At 34.6% G+C, this 21,117-nt stretch overlaps 1 protein-coding gene across 1 annotated transcript in view; it reads right to left on the bottom strand.

Annotated features, from left to right (window-relative positions):
* Positions 1 to 21,117, bottom strand: part of LOC108360949 (retinoblastoma family protein-like) — a gene marked incomplete at its 3' end in the record, with an annotated part of 181,979 nt that overhangs the window by 38,085 nt on the left and 122,777 nt on the right. Inside the window, exon 2 of the mRNA XM_017613445.1 lies at positions 15,966 to 16,323. Coding sequence (XP_017468934.1) covers positions 15,966 to 16,323 — 358 coding nt within the window. The remainder of the gene's footprint in view (positions 1 to 15,965; positions 16,324 to 21,117) is intronic.

The raw sequence follows: 21,117 nt of genomic DNA on the forward strand, positions 1-21,117 counted from the left end.
TCAGAGAAAATACCCCTAGAATGCGGCGCAACATTTGAAAAGATCGAAGTGTTTGGTACCGTAGCTGGGGTGAGCATTGCACTAGAGAAAATACCGCTAGCTTGAGGTGTTATATTTTCATTAGCACAAGCTGCTCTAAAGTAATTGGGCATGTTTTGTTGTAATCGCGTAGAAGTAATATTGTTTTGCAGTCCAAGACTAGCAAATCCCGCATTTAAGCTATCGAAAATATTTAAGTTACGAGCACTAGGTGCTAATGTATTGCTTACTGCAGAAGTAGTTGTAGTAGAATACATTGTAACCTGTGGTCCTTCTTCATCCGCCTCATCAATTGCGATGACATCGCGCGTTACACGTGCTCGCTTTTGCCGCCTACCTACACGCAGAATTCCCGAGCGTGTACGTCGAGGGGAAATATCAGTTGTCAATACATTACTTTCTTCATTAAGAGAAATGGGCAGCCCGGAAGCCTGGCGTGGAGTAGATGCTACAGTGGGTTCATGTACCTCCGTCAAATGTTCAGCTGTTGGCGCGTGTACCTCAGTTGGCGCGCGCTCAGCAGAATGTGCTGTGGCGCCTGTCGAAGCGTATGTGCCGGTTGGTGCAACCACGACGGTGGTACTACCCGAAACAGGTAATGCTTGTGCAACAGGAGCACGTGAAGCAGTTGAATGTGCTGATAACGTACCAGAAGTTGAAGCTTTCTCACCTTGATTCTCCATTTGCACACTTGCAGAGTAATGCGTTACCCAATTTCAAAATGAGGTTAGGTTCGATACTATATTACATCAGCAATATGACTTCTAGAAACTTCTCCCAAGCAATGGTTTCTTAGATTTTTCCAACAAGTATTTTAGAATTGTGAGCTCAAGTAAAAACAGTATTTTCAGCATCAATTTAGTGACAAAAAGCTAAAATCTGGAATTTATTGAGAATCAATCAGATTTGTACAAATGTATAAATTCAGTTTCTTACACTTGTGTTTTTTCTTCTACAAAAATATACTTGCTCACAAGAGACTTAACTACTATATTTATTGAAGTGCAGCACACTAAATACAGATAAACTTCAATTAGGATTGAATTCAATTTAATCTAGCAATTAACAAATTCAATTATTCAGCAAATTTTAAGTTTGCACGTTGTCGAAGGAAAAACGTAAAAGGAAAGAAATTCAGTATACTTTTAGCATAATGGGGAATAGCGATGACAGCGAATATTAGTACAAGGAAGAAGACGAAACCCTTGGCGAAGAGCGCTCAACGACGGCGGTGCATTCTAGGATTTGACGGCGGCGTAACATNTTTACTATAACTTTTATTGGCCTAGTTTGTTTGTCTTCGTAGCTAAACCAGGGGATCTTTTCGTTTGTTAGCAGCTTTGTAACAGAGCGGTAGTCAAGAGAGTCAAAGGTAGTTACTCTATATGAGCCATTATTTATAAGTTTCACAAAAAACTTGTTCTTTATAGTTGCGATTAGTTGAGCATGCAATTTTTTGAAGTCGTTCGTACCATTAATAACAATTGGAGGAGGCCGAGCTGACTTACTAATCGTAGCTTTCTTATTTACACTAGGATCTGAGGATCCGCTTTGATTGGCCAGTTCAGGTGAGGAATCGGCCTTTCGTTTTTTCGCTGGTCTTTTCTTTTTGAGGATCCAGTCGGTCTCCCTGGCAAGTTCTTCCTCGTCGGTTTCATATATTTTTGTTCTGTTTTGTTTCGTTTCTTTGTTTTCTGCAATGTTTTGGGTGGTTTTTAGTTTTTCGTTTTCACTTCTAAGTGACGCTATTTCGTTTGCTAATAACGAATACATGTTTTCTAAGTTTTTTATTTTATTTAGCAATTCTTTATTTTCGATTTGTAGTTTTACCATTTCTTCTGCAGGCCCACCACCCGGTGGTGGGGTATTAATAGTAGGCATATTGCTTTGAAGCTTTTCTCATATGGCAACACAGATTCATACAGGGTCGATAATGCAGTTCAACGTTGACATTTGTCATATGCCAATCGCTGTTTGTTTACACACAGTTTTGCAATATTCGGCACTTTCGTTTTTATTCCTAATATAAATTGAGTGGTTTTATTCGGTTTTTTAGTAGTACTTTTCTTTGCAAATTTGCTAAAGAATTTTATTATAACCAATTAGTGAATAATCAAAATCTCACAACGAACGCCCGCACAAGTGGCCCATCGACAAAGGATGACAGCTTCTGGCGCAAGACAAGTGGATAGTTGGAGCGATTTGCAGACAGGACACTGTTTCCAATATAGTTTCTACGAGCTGAAGGTAAACACGTCCGTTCTTCGCGACGACTACTCACAATCTCAATAATTCATTCAAATACGCCAATCCCTACTTTGTAGCAATCTTGGTTGTTTCGTACGTAAGGTCTACAGCGACAAAAAAAAATAAAAGTCATATATCTAAAGTATGGACCAATGGTCTTGCTAGGTGGCCCCAGGGTCGAGATAGTTTGAAAAGCCATATTTATTGTCCGATTTGTTTCGATTTCAGAGTGATAGATTTCCAAAAATGTTACCCTGAATTGGCGCTGAAGTCAAAATATAAGGTATATTGAACATGTTTTATTTGCGTTAAAAATTCGTTTAAAAGCAATATTAACAAAAATATCACGATTACGGATGACAAAAAAAAATTAATTAATCGATTAATTAATCACAAGCAAAAAATAATAATTGCAATTATTGAGAAATAATNGGGATGACAAAAAAAAATTAATTAATCACAAGCAAAAAATAATAATTGCAATTATTGAGAAATAATCGATTAATCGAATTTTTAGAGCCATTTTTTTACAGTGAGTATGCACAAAAACATTTTTCCATAAACAAATTTCTAATTCCCTTGTTAATTAGCGTACCAACTAAATCACAGTATTTTTTTCGAAAGTCCTAAAGTTTTTGGTAAACAGTTTTCATTTCCGCAAGGTCGAGCAACTTGCCTACATAAGGCTTATTTACAACCAACTTCTAGTATATGTACGGTGACCATCCGTCCTGTATTATACGGGACAGTCCTCTTTTTTGACCCATTGTCCTGGTAATTTATTAATTTTATACGGGACGCCAAATGTTCTGTATTTCTTTTAATGTCCTGTATCTGTCCCGTATTCGGTGTTCGGTATTTCGACGACTTAATAGCTCATTAAAATGGGATGCCTATGAAGGAGTTTTAAGTGATGTTGGTATATGATCGTCATTTTCTCCATAAACAGTTATTATTTTCTAACCCGAATACTGTGATTGGAATCGAGGGATACATACAGTGACCAAAATATAAATTAGGACTCGTCATAAAAATTTGTAACACCGTCTAAAAAAAAACTTTCAAAAATTAACGGTAAGTCCTACGGACTTCAAAATTGCACTTTATTATACTAACAGCCGTATTCTAACAAAGTCACAAACTTTAGCTCATCACTGCTGTGATTTCTACTGCGCCTCAAAGCTTGCCGCTGCAAAAAATACGCCGCTCAATACAAATTTTTAAATTTTTGTGTATTTTTCTAGCACTCAAAATCGATTTTTTTGTGACACATTTCTCGGCGCACTAGAAATCACAACAGTGATGAGCTAAGTTTTGTGACTCTGTTAGAATAGAGGGGTAAATTTAACTAATCTTTAATCTTTTTGTGATGTTACTATAAGGATGATCATTGAAAAAGGTTTTAAGATCTGTAGTTTTTTTTACAAAAATATGCAATATTATTTTTTGTCCCGTATTTCGCTCCCATAAATATGGTCACCGTAAGTATATGACCAACTGGTTGTATAGCCTTTACAATGGGCTTACATGCACAACTATTTAAACCATTGTATGCTCTGAACTTGAGCAATTCTTGCGGCTGTTTGAAAATTTGGACAGCTACTGTATTCATTTTTCTTGAATATATTTTTACGATTATTTTACAATTAATAGAATAATGAAACACAAAACTACGATNAGGCTTACATGCACAACTATTTAAACCATTGTATGCTCTGAACTTGAGCAATTCTTGCGGCTGTTTGAAAATTTAGACAGCTACTGTATTCATTTTTCTTGAATATATTTTTACGATTATTTTACAATTAATAGAATAATGAAACACAAAACTACGATACAATTAAATCGTAAATTGGACAAAAATAATAATAAAGGGAATACACCAACTGCAAAAACAAAGAAGGTAAAAATCACGTACTTCTACCTGCCGTCAAAAACGAGCCAAAACAATTCATCTACCTATTGAGCACCGCAAACACTGCAAAACTAAAACGACGTACCTAACAAAAGAAAGAGGTAGTTAGCAAGGAGTATAAATACGAGCAACCAACAAAAATTATGCAGAACGAAAAATGACACTGAAGATGGCACAACGCCGAAACCGGTTTGTCTCCAAGTCAAATTTGACAAGGGATGACGGAAATTCGGATCATACACCCACCCTGTCGGAAACAAAACCAAAAAGGAAACAAAAATAATCGATTAATTTAATCAAATGATTAATGGCTGTCATCCCTAATCACGATGGAAATTTACGTAACGTCACCCAATGCCACATAACGTTTCACACTTGGGGTTGTAAAAGAAAATTTAAACAAGTTGTATTTAATTCAAAACACTAAAAATAACTAGGATTACTCCAAATTATATTAAATCAACTTTCACGAAAAGAGCCATTCACACTTCGCAGAGTTCTGTAATTTTGTAAGAAAAGAAAAATCAACTTCCATTTTTGTCACATAACGTAACTTTCTCTTATTGTGTATATTTAAGGGCCATCCGGTTCGATTGTTTTCTTTTTTTGTTTAAATATAGAGCTTATTATGTGCTACACAAGGGTCCAAAGAAGTAAAAGAAAACAACTGTTTTTCTTTGTTTGTATCTCATTGAAACGTCCCTGACGGAAACAAGTGTTTTTTTTAATTAACTAATTGAAAGACTACTTTAAAACAAATGCAATGAGTAGATGTTTCGAATTTGTATACTCTTTTTGCTCACAAAAACCATTTGTGTTTTGGAAGTATGAAAAGCATATGTGAAGTCCAGAACGCAAGCGTATTCAAAAGAAACAGACTGACTTTCAAGTTGTGTAAACCAAATCCATTTTAAATTAGTTGAATCGGACAATCGACTTGCTGCTTGCACACAATTCAAACTGAACATTTGAAAGCACATTTACATGTCTGGCTGTAGCTGAGCGTGCAAAGAAGATTGCTACAATTGGTCGCAGTCAAGAATGTCCATGTTCAAATATCATTTAATTTTTAATTTCAGTTTTTCTTAGTTATGAAAAAGCATCTATGAAGTGCAGAACGAAAGCGTTTTCAAACGAAACATACTGACTTTGAAGTTGTTTAAGCCAAAAACGTTTTAAAGTAGTTGAAAATACATGCAGGAAAAGGAAATTGACTGCTTCCTAGGACAGTGCCATATTAAATAAATGAGTTCGTTGCAGGTAAAATAGAATTTCAACTAGTTATCATTGAAAATAAAGTAGTTTATAAATTATTTTCAAACTAATTCAATTTCCTGCAGGGGTGCGACTGTCACGTATGGAAACACCCATATCTCATACTTAAATAGCCAATATTGGCCTTTTATGTGCAGATTAAATGTATGTTCTGACAATGAATTTTTTAAGTTAATCAACAATCTTTGCTTAAATAGGCCATATGAAATTGGGCCTATGAAACAGAAATTTTGAGTACAGATTAGGGAACGAGACATAGAGAAGGATAGATGAAAACATTTGCTTATATTTAGTTTCAATTGATTTTGCCGAAACCACATTATAAAATTATTGAGATTTCAGGGTAACTTAATTGAGAATGACGGTCTTGAAATAGTGGTATAGATTTTTAAGTCATCCGCATATAGAAGAAATTTAGAGTTAATGAAGCAGTCAGATATATCATTTATAAAAATATCAAAAACAGAGGGCCCATAATACTAACTTGGCGAACCTCCGAGGAGGCAATAAAAGAATGGGAGGGGATTAGTACTAGTTAACAGAAACTGTACTTCGCACTGTTGGAAAAAAATTTTGGTAGAGAATTTTATGGAAGTGACATGTTCAACTGTTGCCTTTAAATACCTAATTAAAGCACTAAACTTACATATCTGCATTTAAATAAAAATAATGCTTTAAATACGGAGAATATTACAATTTCTTACAACGTTTACTTCATTTTTTCTACTTTTCCTATAAAAAAGTTACACTTCAGTGTCTATTGTAACCGAAAAATGCAATTAGAACAATATTGTGAACTTCAAATCTACCGCGACCTCAAGCAAATTACGATACGTTTCCTTCCGTATGTCACAATCCCAATTTGTTCAGACGACTGACTACTCACGTAACTTATCCGCCCCTATTATGAATATATACGACAAACGATAAACGCTTGCATTATGTTGTGCCGTATTACGAATTAAATTCTAGCGAATGAAATTCGATAGCTTGCGCTTATTTTATAGCGTTAAATTTTGGTGTTGCCATACGATAGCTATTGTATCAGCTGTTCAATTTCATACGCTTGCAACGGTTGTCGATTTTTATACGATACGATAGAATTTAACAAAATTAAAAAAAAAGTAAGGCTGAGATCACAATTTTTATTGTGCTGTATTGGAGAACAATAAAAAAATTGTCCCAATCAAATTCTGTACAGTCACACGGTTGCCTCTTTTTATACAATTTTGATTGCCGCAAGTTGGTGAAAATCAATATAGTGACAATAATTGCCCCAAACTTATCACACGATTGTTCTAGCATGCGGCAATCGTGACAATAAGATGTTGCGCTGACTTCTAAATTCTGTTTTGTTCTTTGTTGTGTAAAACTGGCGTATTCTTAAAAAAAAAGAAAATTGCATCTAATTTATATATTGTGGGCTCATTTTATGCATATTTGTTGTTTGAAAGCAAAGAATCAAAAACTTGAGCCCAATGAAAACTAACGCATTTATTTAGAAGTTTGAGTGTACAGTTTTTTTATTTTTCGACGATAACTGCAACGTGCTAAATATGTGGAGTTGAAGTAACAAGAGTTTTCTTTTTAATTTTGGTCTTCTTTTTAATTTTGCTTTTTTATTAATTACGAGGAAAATAAAATAAATAAAAATTTCAAATTTATACAACACTTATAAACATTTCTTAAACTTTTGATCACAATTCAATGGTTTTTAATTTGGATTTCTAGAAAAAAATTTGTTCTGCAGTTTACAAAGTAATTTGCATAGAAGAAAGTGCATAATACCGCCTGCAAAAAAAATTATAAAAAATCGACAGGATTTTTTAGCAACTTCAAACTTGCATCTTATTGTACTAAATTTTAATGAGCTATAAAACTGAATAACAATTTTTTTTTCTAGAAATCGAAATTAAAAACCGTGCAATTGTGTTCAAATATTTAAGAAATTTTTATAATTTTTGTATAAAGCTTGCAATTTATGCGGTTTTTGTTAGACAATGAGCTATACTTTTATAGAAAAATAATGAACACTAAACAAGTAGAAGAAAAATATTCAAAAGGTCAAAATGTTGAGGTTCTACCGTTTCGTCTGGGCTGTATTGAACTTTTAAGTTTTTTTTTTTTAATCAATTCATACTGTCATGGCAGTTTGCCAATTGGTGACATAAAATATCTTTCGTATTCTTCTCGTATGAGTTTTGCTTGTGGTGGTATATATCGCAGCAAAGATTCCGTCATCGGACTTCAAGAAAAATTATAATTTGAATACAAATTAAATTAAAAGTTATGTTGCTTCCGAAAACAAGGATATTCATTTCAGTGATTTTTGGACACAGAAGGAAGCAAAAAAGTAAATTACAAATAAACAGCCTAAATATTGTTGTGTATTGTTCACTTCAATTGCCGCACAAGAACACAATAATTATTGCCGCAATTTTGAAATTTTCATTTCCCCATGATTGCCAATCGGGCTATCACACGATTGCCGCAACTGGGTTGTATTTGATTGGGCATTGTAAGCACAATATCGGCCTCTATTGCCGCATGAGTCAATTTATTGTGAAATCAAACGATTGGGGCATAAAATGAGGCAATAATTGGTGTATTGCGGCAATCGTGGGATCTCAGCTTAAGTATTAAAATGAATAACATGAAATCATGGGAACGATTTGAACAAAATACTGCAATTTTTCAGGCCAAAAATTGCGAACACAAAGTTGAGCGTTTTGCTTCTCCGAGGGGTATGGTTTAGTTATTTGTACAATGACTTTGGGTTGTTGTGTCCAAATGCGTGACCCGAATGTTAAAACTTACGCACGTGTGGTCAAAGTATTGAACTTTAATTTAAAACAAAGGTTTCACATCTCCGAGCACTGGTTTATTTATAAATTCGGTTTGAAGTATGCACATTTTTGTTAACAGAATAGATACCAGCTTGGGCCGAAAATCCGCTTTTTTAGAATTTTGATTGGTAATAGCAAAAATAAGGTTTATTATGCTTAAAAAAAAATCTGTGTGAAATGTGAAAATTTTTGGTCAATATCCTAGGCTCGGCCAAGTCCACCAAAGATAAAGTAATAAACAAATTTTTTCTTAGCTAACTTCGATTCTCTACAAAAAGGGTCCATATACCAAATTATGTAGGACTAATACTTTCGAAGATTATCGCAATTTTAGTAAAAAAATGTATTAATTAATTTATTTATTAATTTTTATTGAGCATATTGAAAAATTCCAAATTTCACACAGATTTTTCTTAAAGCATAATGAACCATATTTTTGCTATCACCAATCAAAATTCTAAAAAAGCGGATTTTCGGCCCAAGCTAATAGATACCTTAGGTTGGGGTAATCCAAGTGACGCCTGATTGCAACACTGTTGATATGAACCCTGATCAAGAAGTCTCAGTGTTGTGAAAACCTTTAATATATTTGGTATGGATGGCGTTTTTACGTGGGCGCAACTCGTTCTCAACTTATGTTAGAACATATATGGGTCATTTCCAAACAAAGTGATATTTTTTATGGTGGTTAAAACGAAAAATCAAAAACAGAATTATATGATCTAAATAATAAGCCACCAACAAAGCTGTTTCTTGTTAATGTAAGCCGTTTTATTTTCTTTTGCGAAAGGTATTTCTCTGATGTATTTTACCTACTCCATATAAAAAATATTTGTCCCCGCTCAGGTTATTTGATAATCAACATGAAAAAAAGTGTATACAAAGAAACTATGAAAAAAGGCGTAACTGTTTGTGAATGACTACCTTAACTATTATTGTTTTATTCTATTTTTACCTGAAAATTTTGATCAGCATAAGCGTGGCTTCCTATTATAATATTGTCCCTCCGAATTTTCCAGAATGCCACTTTTTTAATGTTGCCGTGATATTAACATTAGCTGTTTCGCTTGTCTAAGTGCATTGAAGTTGAGAAGCGGAAGAAGTTGTTGATCGAATGACATAAGAAATAACTTAATAAAAGTAATTATTTTGTGTTTTTAAGTGAATCTATCATTGCAACATGGATTTCCTTGTTTTTATATTTTCGTGAAATAACACTCATTGAAAAAACCAAAATGTGTGAAATATTTCCACAGTATCTTCGCTACCGGACTCTGTCGTCGCGCTTTGTCGGATTGGACAGTGAAGGTTGACCAAAGCTTACTCACACCAGAGGTGAAGTTTCAAGTCTTCAGATGCTCTTCCCACTTCTTCCGCTTATGTACGTTCACAAGCTGCCGATTCTCCGTATTGAGATCCCGGGGATTACCGGGATGGGCTTACTAAGGTTGGCACGCTCATCGGCTAGAACAGCCGCTTTAGCAGGAAAGTTCGGATGGGGGTTCGTTATACATCCAGCTAGGAACGAAAGGATGATGCAGCAGCAGTGACAACCCGGCGGAACTTACCCTCACCTAAATTAACGTCGGTTTGTGTGGGAAGGGCAGTGAAGGTGCTTTCAGTAAATTCCATGAAGCCTTTCCAAACAGCTTTAGTAAAGTTGATATAGGTCAGCATAGGTCGCCATGATATGCAGTTTAGCAGACCAGCGCTGACGATTGTTATGTCTGGTGAGCTGCAGCAGCTGCCCATAATCCTGGTGGGTGCGTCGTCGTTCATTGTGCAGAATTTCGAATCGTCTATCTACTCAGCAAAGTGTGTTCCCCACGAACATTTGACAGGCTTGAATGCCAAATATCGTGGTTTGCGTTAAAGTCGCCAACTACCATACGGGTTACACCTATGAGGAGCACACCTATTTGAGGGTGATATCCTGCCGAGCAGCTGGTGATAGGGGGTATATAAACGTTAAATATTTCGAACTCGACATCGCCTCACCGGATAGCAATACCCTGACATTCTAGATGTGACGATACTGTACTATGCAGCATGATGAACGTTAGGAAACCGCCATTATCTCGCTCGCGATCTTTCATAAATCTCTTTCGATGGACACCCATACCTTAATATTTCATAAAACTTGTGTATAAGCTAACTACGTTCGACTTTTTGAAATACTTTTCAAGATTATTTTCAAACTAAAATCTTCTTAAATCTCTTTCGTCTGACATTGTGATACACATGTATGTAAATAAAGGTCAGAAACAACAAGTTTTCAAACCCAATTCGATTGATACCCTGTAATAATTCACTTAACTTATTGGATAATTTAATTTAGCTTTTTCAACACGTTGCAACGCTCTTCGCAAATTCCAAATATTCAAACTAAAGATTTCTTGCCAGTCTTTCGTTTAATTAATTAATCCCAACGGCTTTTTACCCTCCATTCCCGCCCAACCGACACGAGGGGCGCAGTCCGCATGACGTACGGAACCTTTTTTTTTTTTTTTAGTTTTTTCGTGCCGAGTAGTGGAAACAGGAGTTTGTTAAGTGTCGAGATCTAAAACTATTCAGCTACAGAATCAAATTCATCAGCTGATTGGATATGCTAAAGATAGTATTTCAATTATTGAGAGTGGAAATAATAGTTTTCTTTATAGTAAAAATCGAGTCCGATACGTCAAACGTGCTGGAATGACAGTTAAAATCTTGACATAAACCACGGAATGATTCGTTTAGTTCAAAATTAGTTTTGCATGGCTTTAAAAATAGAGGTCGAAAGTGTCTTGACACTCGAGAAGGAACATTAAAATTTACCTCAGCCAGGAGGGCCGGGCTATTAATCAAGCCTGTCATTAATTTTACGATAAATATTATACCCAGCATTTCTCTACGACTTGCGAGTGTAGGCAAATTTATGAGCTTTAGACGACTTGTGTAAGGGGGGAGATTGTAATCTGAATCCCAGTTAAAATTACGCAATGCAAAAAGCAAGAATTGTTTTTGAATTGATTCAATCCTTTCTGAATGAACTCCGGTGTTTTTATATTTCATATAATTTTGGTATTAGTTAATTAAATTAGACCTTTCAAACAGGTGGCAGCCCTCTTTAAAAGTATTTCCTAGCTAAAACCTTGTAGGATAGTTACTTCGTCTCACATTGCGATACCTGTTTTAATTAACTGATGAATTAAGTTGAATTTGATTTTTTAAACATGTGGAAACCCCGCTAAATGTAGTTCAGTAATAAAGATTTTGCAAACCCCTTTCGATTGATACCCTTATTTTAAAAATTCATTGAACTTATTGAATAATTTGAGTTTAACTTTTTGTACAGGTGGCAACCTTCTTTCAACGACTCAAAAATATTCTTAGTGTTCAAACTAAATATTTCTTATCACTCTTTCGTTTGACATTCATATTTTGATATTATCTAAGTTCAACATTTCAAGCAGGTGGCAAGCCTCTTAAAAATACTTTCAACTTACTACCTTAAAACCATTTCGTTTGGCAGATGATGATACATAAATATTTCTTTTACTTAATTCCTTAAATCGAATTGAATTTGATTATTGTTAAGTTAAAAAACCAAGCTTTTCAAAACCATTTCAATTGATATCTATTTTGTAATAATTGATTTGTTTTATTAATTAATTGATTTGTTTTAAATTGTGGCAACTCTTTTCAAAAAATTAAAACCTTATTGCACATCTGCAGTCCAAGCCTTTTAATTCGACACCTCATTTTGGAAAATCTAAAGAACGGTGCGGATATGACGGCATTGATTATTAAATAATTTCAATTTAATTGTTTGACAGGTGGCAACTTTTTTCGAAACAATAAAACGTGTTTGCACATCTATGCAGATCTTATGTCCTGGACAAAAAAATCCCTTCGCGTATTATATATATAGAAAACTTAATAAAGGCAATTATTTTGTGTTTTTAAAAGTATGGTCACATATAAATACAATCTCAACCAAAGCTAGTTTTGTAATCACCCCGTTTACACAGGCAAATCAAGATTATTGGTCGTCAAATTTTGTGTGCTTGTTATTCTCACGTCTCAAGGAAAAGTTATGTTTCTTCTCTTTGCTACCGTAACCACTTTTTTCTGCTACATTAAGCAATTTAAATATATTTAAGCTTAATCTGAGATTATTTTATACACAGTTTAACAAGGCACGAATTTTTTAATGCTAATCCCTGTTTCTAATTACAGATAAGGGAGTTAAGCTCGAAAATGAGGATAATCTACTTATATGTAAACCTAGTGAATTTATCATTGCTCCATGGTAAGTAAAGCTAAATATTTCCGGAATGTCACCTAGTTTTTTTGCTTAAGGAGTTTCAGCGATTGAAAAGACTCATAAAAAAATAAATAAAAAATGTGAAATATTTCCATAATGTCACAAGGTGGTGGAAAAAACTTCAATGAGTATTGTTAAAAATCGGTATAATTCTTATTGGTTATTATACTTTTTTCTAACGGTTTCTAAACTTATTTATTCCTTCAGTTAACTTTTAAAAAAGTGACATTCTGGAAAATATTTAACAAAAATGCAAAAAGATGGAAAAAATAATAATTTTTTGAAGAGCCTGAAAGCAGTTTCGTATTCTGCACAAAGTTTGACGTCAGTAAACGATTTCGGAGGATAAATTTATCAATCTGAAAATAATATACTTTGTTTGGAAATTACCCTAAAAGACATTGCTGAGCACTTTAGGCAAAAATTCTAACACATTTACACTTTTGTTTTTGTAGTATAGCATAAATGAGTAGTTTGACTATTAGTACTGAGGACTTTCTGATGACAACATGCGAGTACTAAATTTTTTCCCATGGCCTGAACAAAAATGAGGACTTTGATAATGATAATATGAGCATTTATATGATACTCAGCTGTTCATGAGTGTTGTAGGCAGTATTACGGCATACCCAACCCCGCCTTATTAGTAGTACATATGTATGTTATTCATATTTTATTATATTAAATTAAATTGATGGGTTGCAAAAATAATCTAGGAACTGATACACCGATCGCCTAGTTCATAATTACATACATGTATTTACTACCATTCATTGACAAACAAATTTAATTAGTATGTATGTATAATTGTGAACTGGGTGTCGCATTGTAGAGGGCGGCAGGCAAAATTTAAATATCCTACCAGCGGCAAATGTGTAAACCCGTCACTGAGCACAAAGTACCCAATAAACATTTAGGTTAGAGAACGATTGGGAAACGATTCCAGTTCTAATGTATTTCTGTAAGGTAGAAGACGGTTACGGGGAGTGTCGAGAATTGTAACATTCTCTACAAAAAGAGGAATTAGTTCTCAATACCGATATCTAATCATATTCTAACGTTCAATTCTAATTGGTTTCTAATGTCTATTGTTTTTCTAATCATTCTCTAATTGAATTCTAAAACAGTTCTCTAACCTGATTTTCGATTTGAGAACTACATTAGAATTCTATTGTAAAATCTAACTATTTCTCTAGCAGTGTTTGCTAGGTAGTAATCCTAATTGTATTAACTAAAAATTGCAAATTATTTTATTTTATTTTTTTATATGTTATCGCAGTAGTATTCAACAATTTTATTGAGTCTGAGGCCATTATTTTACACAAAAGAAGAAATAATATCGCACACAGCCAGAATTTGTATAAACAAAACTATGCAGAAAATAATTACAATAGTGTATGAACTAAAAGTGGTCAGGTACTAGTACCCAAAGTTAGCACATAAATTAAAACCTCCGCTTCAGCTATACCAATTTATGAAGAAGAGTTCAAGACAGTGCACAATAGGTCAAATGATTACTTTTTCTGTGGGAAATTAATAGCAGCTAAACTATTGCATTATTTTAAAAGTTTAAAAGATGGCAAACGTTAAAAAAAGAGTAAAGGCAGTAAATAAAATATGAAAACATGACTTGTCTTTCGTAAAACACACTTTTCTGCTCTTTTGTATGTTCAAATGATGAGTATGTATATGTGTTTAAGTAGTACTAAAAAACATTCTCCAATTAGCTAGGTTTTGACACAAGTTATTTTCTTACCATACTCAACCCCCTCCCCCTTATAATGAGCTACATAATAAAATAAGTATAGTCACATGTACATAAATGGTTTCTTCTAGCGATTATTTATGACATTATCGAATTTCCTTAATTAAAGAAAAGAAAAATAGAAAAATATTTACTACATGTCTCGCAGATATGTCTTGAGGAGAGATTCCTAAAGCAGTTAGTCTTCATAAAACACTTCATTTTCAATTGAGGTTTCAGTATTTCCAAATTCTCCACCGATATTATTTATATTCAGAATGCAAATGCTGCTTTGTGACACATTTACCAAAATAGAGTACGAATGTTTTTGAAACTAATAAGTGAATGGAATGTTCAAAGCTCTATTCACTTTGAGAAAAAATTTCGAAATATCAATCCATAAATTCTCTTAAGGATTTGCCTTTTTGCGAAGGCTGCTCATCAATAATATTTGCGAATCGGCGCAAGTGTAGTATTTGTAACATAGCCACGGCTGCGCTACAGGAGATGAAATGTAATCCAAATTGAGGCTGCTATTTTTTTGCTATCACATACTTCAATTTTCACTATTTCTCACCATTAAAATGGATTATTTATCACCAAAAAATCTAGGCTAAGCTATTTTCAGCGAAAATGAGGAAAGAACTGCAATTTTTGGAGATAGCTAAAAATTCGGAAAATAGCGATAGCGAAAGATAGAAGCCGGCTGGTGGTCGACACAGCTGACTTTTTGATTTCGAAAACAAGTTCATCAGCAAGAAACGATGTGTTTTCAGATCTAAATATTATAGCATCCTTTTCGAATTGTTTTCAATAATTTTCATCTTTCTTTGATAAATATGTAATTGCAAAAAATACGCGTTTTTTTTCTTACTGTTTCATGGAACTTTCGCAAATATTAGCAGCAACAATTTTTTTTCAACATGGTTGGCAACCAAAAAAGCTTTTATTTTTTCGAACATCTAATCAGCCAAATCTCAAACAACCCGCCTTTTGTAATAGCATGATAGCCCAGAAAAACCCGTTTTTCTTGAAAACGGCTAAAAACGGCGGGTTAAGTAAAATAAAATCAACTCATCTTAATCTTAATTTTTCTATTTCCGTTTCCATTTTGTTTTCCGAGAGTTAAAAAAATTTTAAAAGCTTACATAAAAACACAAATGGAAATAAATCAGAAATAAATCTTGAGGTTATGCAAATAGGTGTTTTTTTTTTTGCAAACAAATGATAAAAAGTCACTTTTTTAAATTGCGACATAAGTTCTCACTTCTAGTTTTGTTTTCCATTTAAAATTTTCTTTTCATTAAACCGGTTGCGCAAACAAAGTGTCCATAACGTTTTGAAAGTGTAGCTTTGGTTTATTGTTGTCTAACGGTGTTTTTTATTTTACAAAAACTAAGTAAAGTTCTGTTATTTTGGAGTATTCCTTACAGAATTACAACAAAAAATAATGTGAAACTGTCCTTATGAAAATGGACTTTCGCACAGCCAAATTAATCATTTGACCTAATGTGCAGTGGCAAAGCTAAGTTTTAAGCTAATACTTCAATATTTGTATTATAAAATCAAATTATCATTAGCTGCAAATACCTTTGTTTGGAAAAACTTCGTAAAAATGTTTTTACAGTGATTTGCTTTCATGTCTCTAGCATCGTTAGGTAAAGCTCCTGTTAGTGTGCACAGAGGTCCAATAATGCAATAGTCAGAAAGCTGTTTTGAATTGAATGCTGTAGTACCCCAATTTTCTGGTATGCCTTCGAACCCCTGGTTGATAAGGTCCACTCTGTTCTCTGCTAGTACATTTATGTATATGAGGTCGATACAACAAAGCAACAAATGGAAGGAGGTGACAATATCCATATTGTAACTGGGATCCTCGTTTTTGGCACATAAATATAAGCACCAACATAAATCGTATAACTTGCTTGCTGAACATCTTGCAGCAGACCTGTAATAAAACAAACAATATATAAATACTTGATCATACAACAAACGAATAACCCATTAGAAACAAAGCAAATATATACAAAGTTCTACGAAAAATCTAAAAAACTATTTGTATTTTTATACATACTAATATCTGTGCCGGATACGATAGGCTTAGCCTTTTTCTACGGCTTTATATCGTTGAGATAAACAGGACTAAAATATAGTCCCATTGAAGTTTTCAAAGCAGACTCAGACATTACATTTTTTCCGTTTCTTCACTTGTCGTTTCTGAAGATAATTTTTTACGAAATTAGTGAAAAAAATAGGAGTGTCAGGAAGCTGTAGAGAAAAAAGATGCCGCCTACAGAGCCACGCTGCGATCGGGCGCAACGCGCGCTATGTGGGACCGCTGTAGGGATCTGAAGGGGGAAGCGAGACGTATTTGCCGCAATAAGTAGAGAGAGGCCGAAATACGTGAGTGCGAAGAGCTTGAAATGCCCGAAAATTTTACCAAAGAGTTAGGCGACTTACGGAAGGTTTCAAGACCAGGGCTTACTACTGTAAGAACGACAATGGCGACCTAGTAACCGATGTTCAGAGCGTACTTAAATTATGGAGGGAAGAAGAAGTACCCGAGTCCGCAGTCGATGATGACGGAGTCGACGTTCCACAGCCTGATTATGACGAGGTACGAATAGCAATAACGTGGCTGAAAAACCACAATGCTGCTGGAGCTGACAGCCTGTCAGCTGAGCTATTCAAGTACGGTGGCGAGGAGTTGATAAGGTGCATGTATCAAGTCTTGGTCAGAATATGGTCAGATGAACGCATGCCCGACGACTGGAATTTAAGTGTGTTCTGCCCAATCCACAAGAAAGGTGACCCCGCCATTCGCGACAACTACCCCGGGATCAGCCTTCTAAGCATAGGTTACAAAGTCTTATCGTGTAGCATGACAGCTAAGCAAAACAAAATGTTCACACAATATTAAGTAAAAAGTTCAATATACTTTTGGCAATAACTAGGCCAAAGTACTCAAATCAATTTAGCTTGCGCTGCACTTCTCCAATAACATAAACTCGATTGAACCCATATACATTTATGTATGCATGCACAACAACGTAGAATCATAAGCATGACTAACAACTTAGAAATGTAAGTTTGTAAATTAGATTACTCATAAGGTAGATTGTAAGCATATAAAAGAACGGCGATGAGCCGAATAAAACATTCCCACTTTAAGACTCAACGTTTTTACTTGCGTTTTACTTTTGGAATCAGTGTGGGGCATTTTAATGCTCACCTAAATGCGGCTGTAGAGCTAAGACAATACTAAACTCCTTCCAATCTTTACATGGCGATCCTGCCAGCTCAAGCTAGATCCTGCCAGCTCAAGCTAGATCCTGCCAGCTCAAATCTAGATCCTACCAACCCAAATCTAGACCCTGCCAACTCTATCAAGACCCTGCCAGTACATTATGGTAGAGGAATACGTTCCGGAAGGATCGAAAAACGCAGAAGAATACCCCAAATACATCCCTACAAAAATTGTAATAGGACCCAAACCAATATCCCTAGAGGAATACCGGCAAAGGAAAAACCGCCAAAAAGCCAACTTACAAGAATTTAGGCAACGAATAAGCTGCGAACATAAACCCAAAAAACGTGGAGGTAGAAAGCGAAGGCACCAAAAAGAATGTGCAGAACTACAGCGAATAATTAACATCAGTCGCGGGCAACAAAAGAAGAAGTTGATAACCAAACTAAAAGATCTGCACAAAAATGGGTGGAACCCAGCAACAACAACAACGCAGAACCACCAAAAGGATCATTAGGAAATTTATAGTATGAACAGGGAAACCACCTTAGTAGACGTCATAAATCCAAAAACTAGGGAAGAAGAAACAAGGAGAATGTTAGCACAAATAAGACAGCTATAACTAATAAAAATACAAAAAAATTTTTCTTATTAAATTAAAAAACAAGAACTAATAATAAAAAGGAAAATTGTTTTTCTCATTCATTTTTTTTTTTCAACCGTAAAATATTATTAACATAAAAATGACTTGGTGGAAAATTGCACTAAACGGCATATTAATAGGAATAGCAGGATACGAAGTAGGAAAAGAAACCTCAGGTGAAAACACCTACGAAACTAAAGTAATTAAATATCAACCACATCCTATCGTAGAAAACAAGGAAGAAGTTCCCGATAAGTGGTTGACCGCTTTTGCATGCGTAGCTACATGTTTAATTGTCGCAATGGTAATCTTGATAAAAAATTACATTAAAAACAAATTGAGACAATTAAACAATGTACAACAACGCGTATAACTCTCTCAATAAAAAGAAACAACTTTCAAAAATGCCAAAAGTTTTATACCAGAAATGAATCAATGGAAAGAAATCCATGACACATTAACTGACGAAAAAACTAAAGCTAGTAAATCATACAAATGTATAAATAAGAGTATTCCTATAACAACGGAAACTATAGTAAAACATTTGAACATAATCTTGGAAGCCCTTAATAACATTAGACAGGTGATCAATGTAGCAAATCGCATACTTACCACAGAACACCAAAAGGAAGCTTACCAATTTTTCATTGCAGTACGAGATAAACTTGTATCTTCGTTAGCTAGACACAATATAGAAGTAACCATACCAACCACATTAGAGGAGAATCTCCAGGTTGATTTTAACTTACTTCTGTCAGAACGCGTCCGAAGCCGGACTCCATCACCCTCTTTAAGTCAAGGGGAAGACACCAAAAAAGTAAACATCCCAACCATAAACGTCACAATGGTACAAACAGTAGTCGAATTCATTAAAACCGCCTCGTCAGTACTCCCAGAGTTTGATGGGAAGCCAGAAAACTTACACAGCTTCTTAGATGCCCTCGACATACTTGATCAAATCAAGGATGAGCACGAACTTTTAGCAATAACAATGATAAAGACCAAGCTAAAAGGAACGGCAAGAAACTTCATCAGTAATGAAAACACGATTGGACAAATAAAAACAAAACTCAAAAACGCGATAAAAGGTGAATCGGTAGAGGTTTTAACCGCTTAACTTCTAAACGTTCAACAACGTAGTAAAACTGCTAACCAATACACAGCGGAAATAGAAAAAATTACCAGATCACTAGAAGGAGCATATATCTCGGATGGATTAAACCCAGACTTAGCAACGAGATATTCTACACAGGCAGCCGTCAAGGCAATGTGTAAAAACAGCTCCAACAATAATGTTAAAATGATAATGCAAGCGGGAACGTTCACAACAATGAACGATGCGATCTCTAAGTTCACCAACAGCTGTACCGAAATAACAGGCAGCTCGAATACAATTTTGAACGTACGACAACAGAGTCAGTACAGGAACAATTTCCGGGGAGGATACCGAAGTAACAACTATGGAAATTACCAAAATCGGAGATTCAGACCACAACCGAGATACAACAATAACTCGAGGTCGTACAGCAATAATAATAATAACCGAAGAGGATCACAAGCCCAAAACGGCAATAGATCCTACAACCAGACCCGCAATGTGCGCAGCTGCACCCAGACGGAAAACCAGGAAGCTCCACTTCAAAATTAATAGAAAGAAAAATATGTGTACTGAACCTAAATCTAAACAGCTATATATCCACAAGGACATCCCTAAATAATTCGATTTCAAATTTTTTAATTGATACGGGAGCAGACATTTCCATTATAAAAATGCATCAAATTAGTAAAACTCACAAAATTAATAAAGAACAAATTACAGATTTAAAGGGCATTGGTCAAGGAATAACTAGCACATTAGGCACAATTAAAGCGGATTTAAAAGGTGATGACCTTCTAATTTACCATAAATTCCATGTCGTAGAAGACGACTTTCCAATCCCATGCGATGGAATAATAGGACTAGATTTCATAAAGAAATACAATTGTATTTTAGATTATGGCAAAACAGAGGATAAATTAATCCTAAGGCCATATGATTTCCCCCAAACAATAACAATGCACCTAACAAATTGTCTGTCTGTCAACACACTTACTATCCCTGCTAGATCTGAAGTCATTAGACAAGTCAAAGTAAACACCGATAACAAAAACATCTTCATACCACACCAACAATTATCTGAAGGCATTTTCATAGCAAACACTATCACAAATAAAGATCAAACTTTTGTTAGAATTATCAACACAACACATAAAAACACAACTATTCAAAATTACAAGATCAATACCGAAAATTTAGACGATTACACACTAATTAAAACAACCACACACGATAAAAATTGCAATGATACAGAGAAATTAAAAAGATTAACAAAAAACTTTCCACAATTTGTCAACTCTCAACTAACAACACTATGCACAGAATTCATAGACATATTTGCACTAGAAACAGAACCAATTTCCTCTAATAATTTCTACAAACAAAAATTATACATGAAGGATGACACTCCTGTTTACATAAAAAATTATAGATTGCCTCAAACGCAAAAAGGAGAAATAAGCAAACAAGTAAATAAGTTAATCGAAGATGACATAATAGAACCCTCCATATCGGAATATAATAGCCCAATCTTATTAGTCCCTAAAAAATTACTCCCAGGTAAAACAGAAAAAAGATGGAGATTAGTGGTAGACTACAGAAAGGTAAATAAAAAGCTAGAAGCAGACAAATTCCCACTTCCAAGAATTGACGATATTTCAGATCAACTTGGAAGAGCAAAATATTTTTCATGCCTAGACCTTATGTCAGGTTTTCATCAAATCGAATTACACCCCGACTCCAGGGATATAACCTC

This window comes from Rhagoletis zephyria, unplaced genomic scaffold (genome assembly GCF_001687245.7).
Source record: "Rhagoletis zephyria isolate East Lansing unplaced genomic scaffold, Rhagoletis_zephyria_1.1 Rzeph_scaffold_00662, whole genome shotgun sequence".
Lineage (NCBI taxonomy): Eukaryota > Metazoa > Arthropoda > Insecta > Diptera > Tephritidae > Rhagoletis > Rhagoletis zephyria.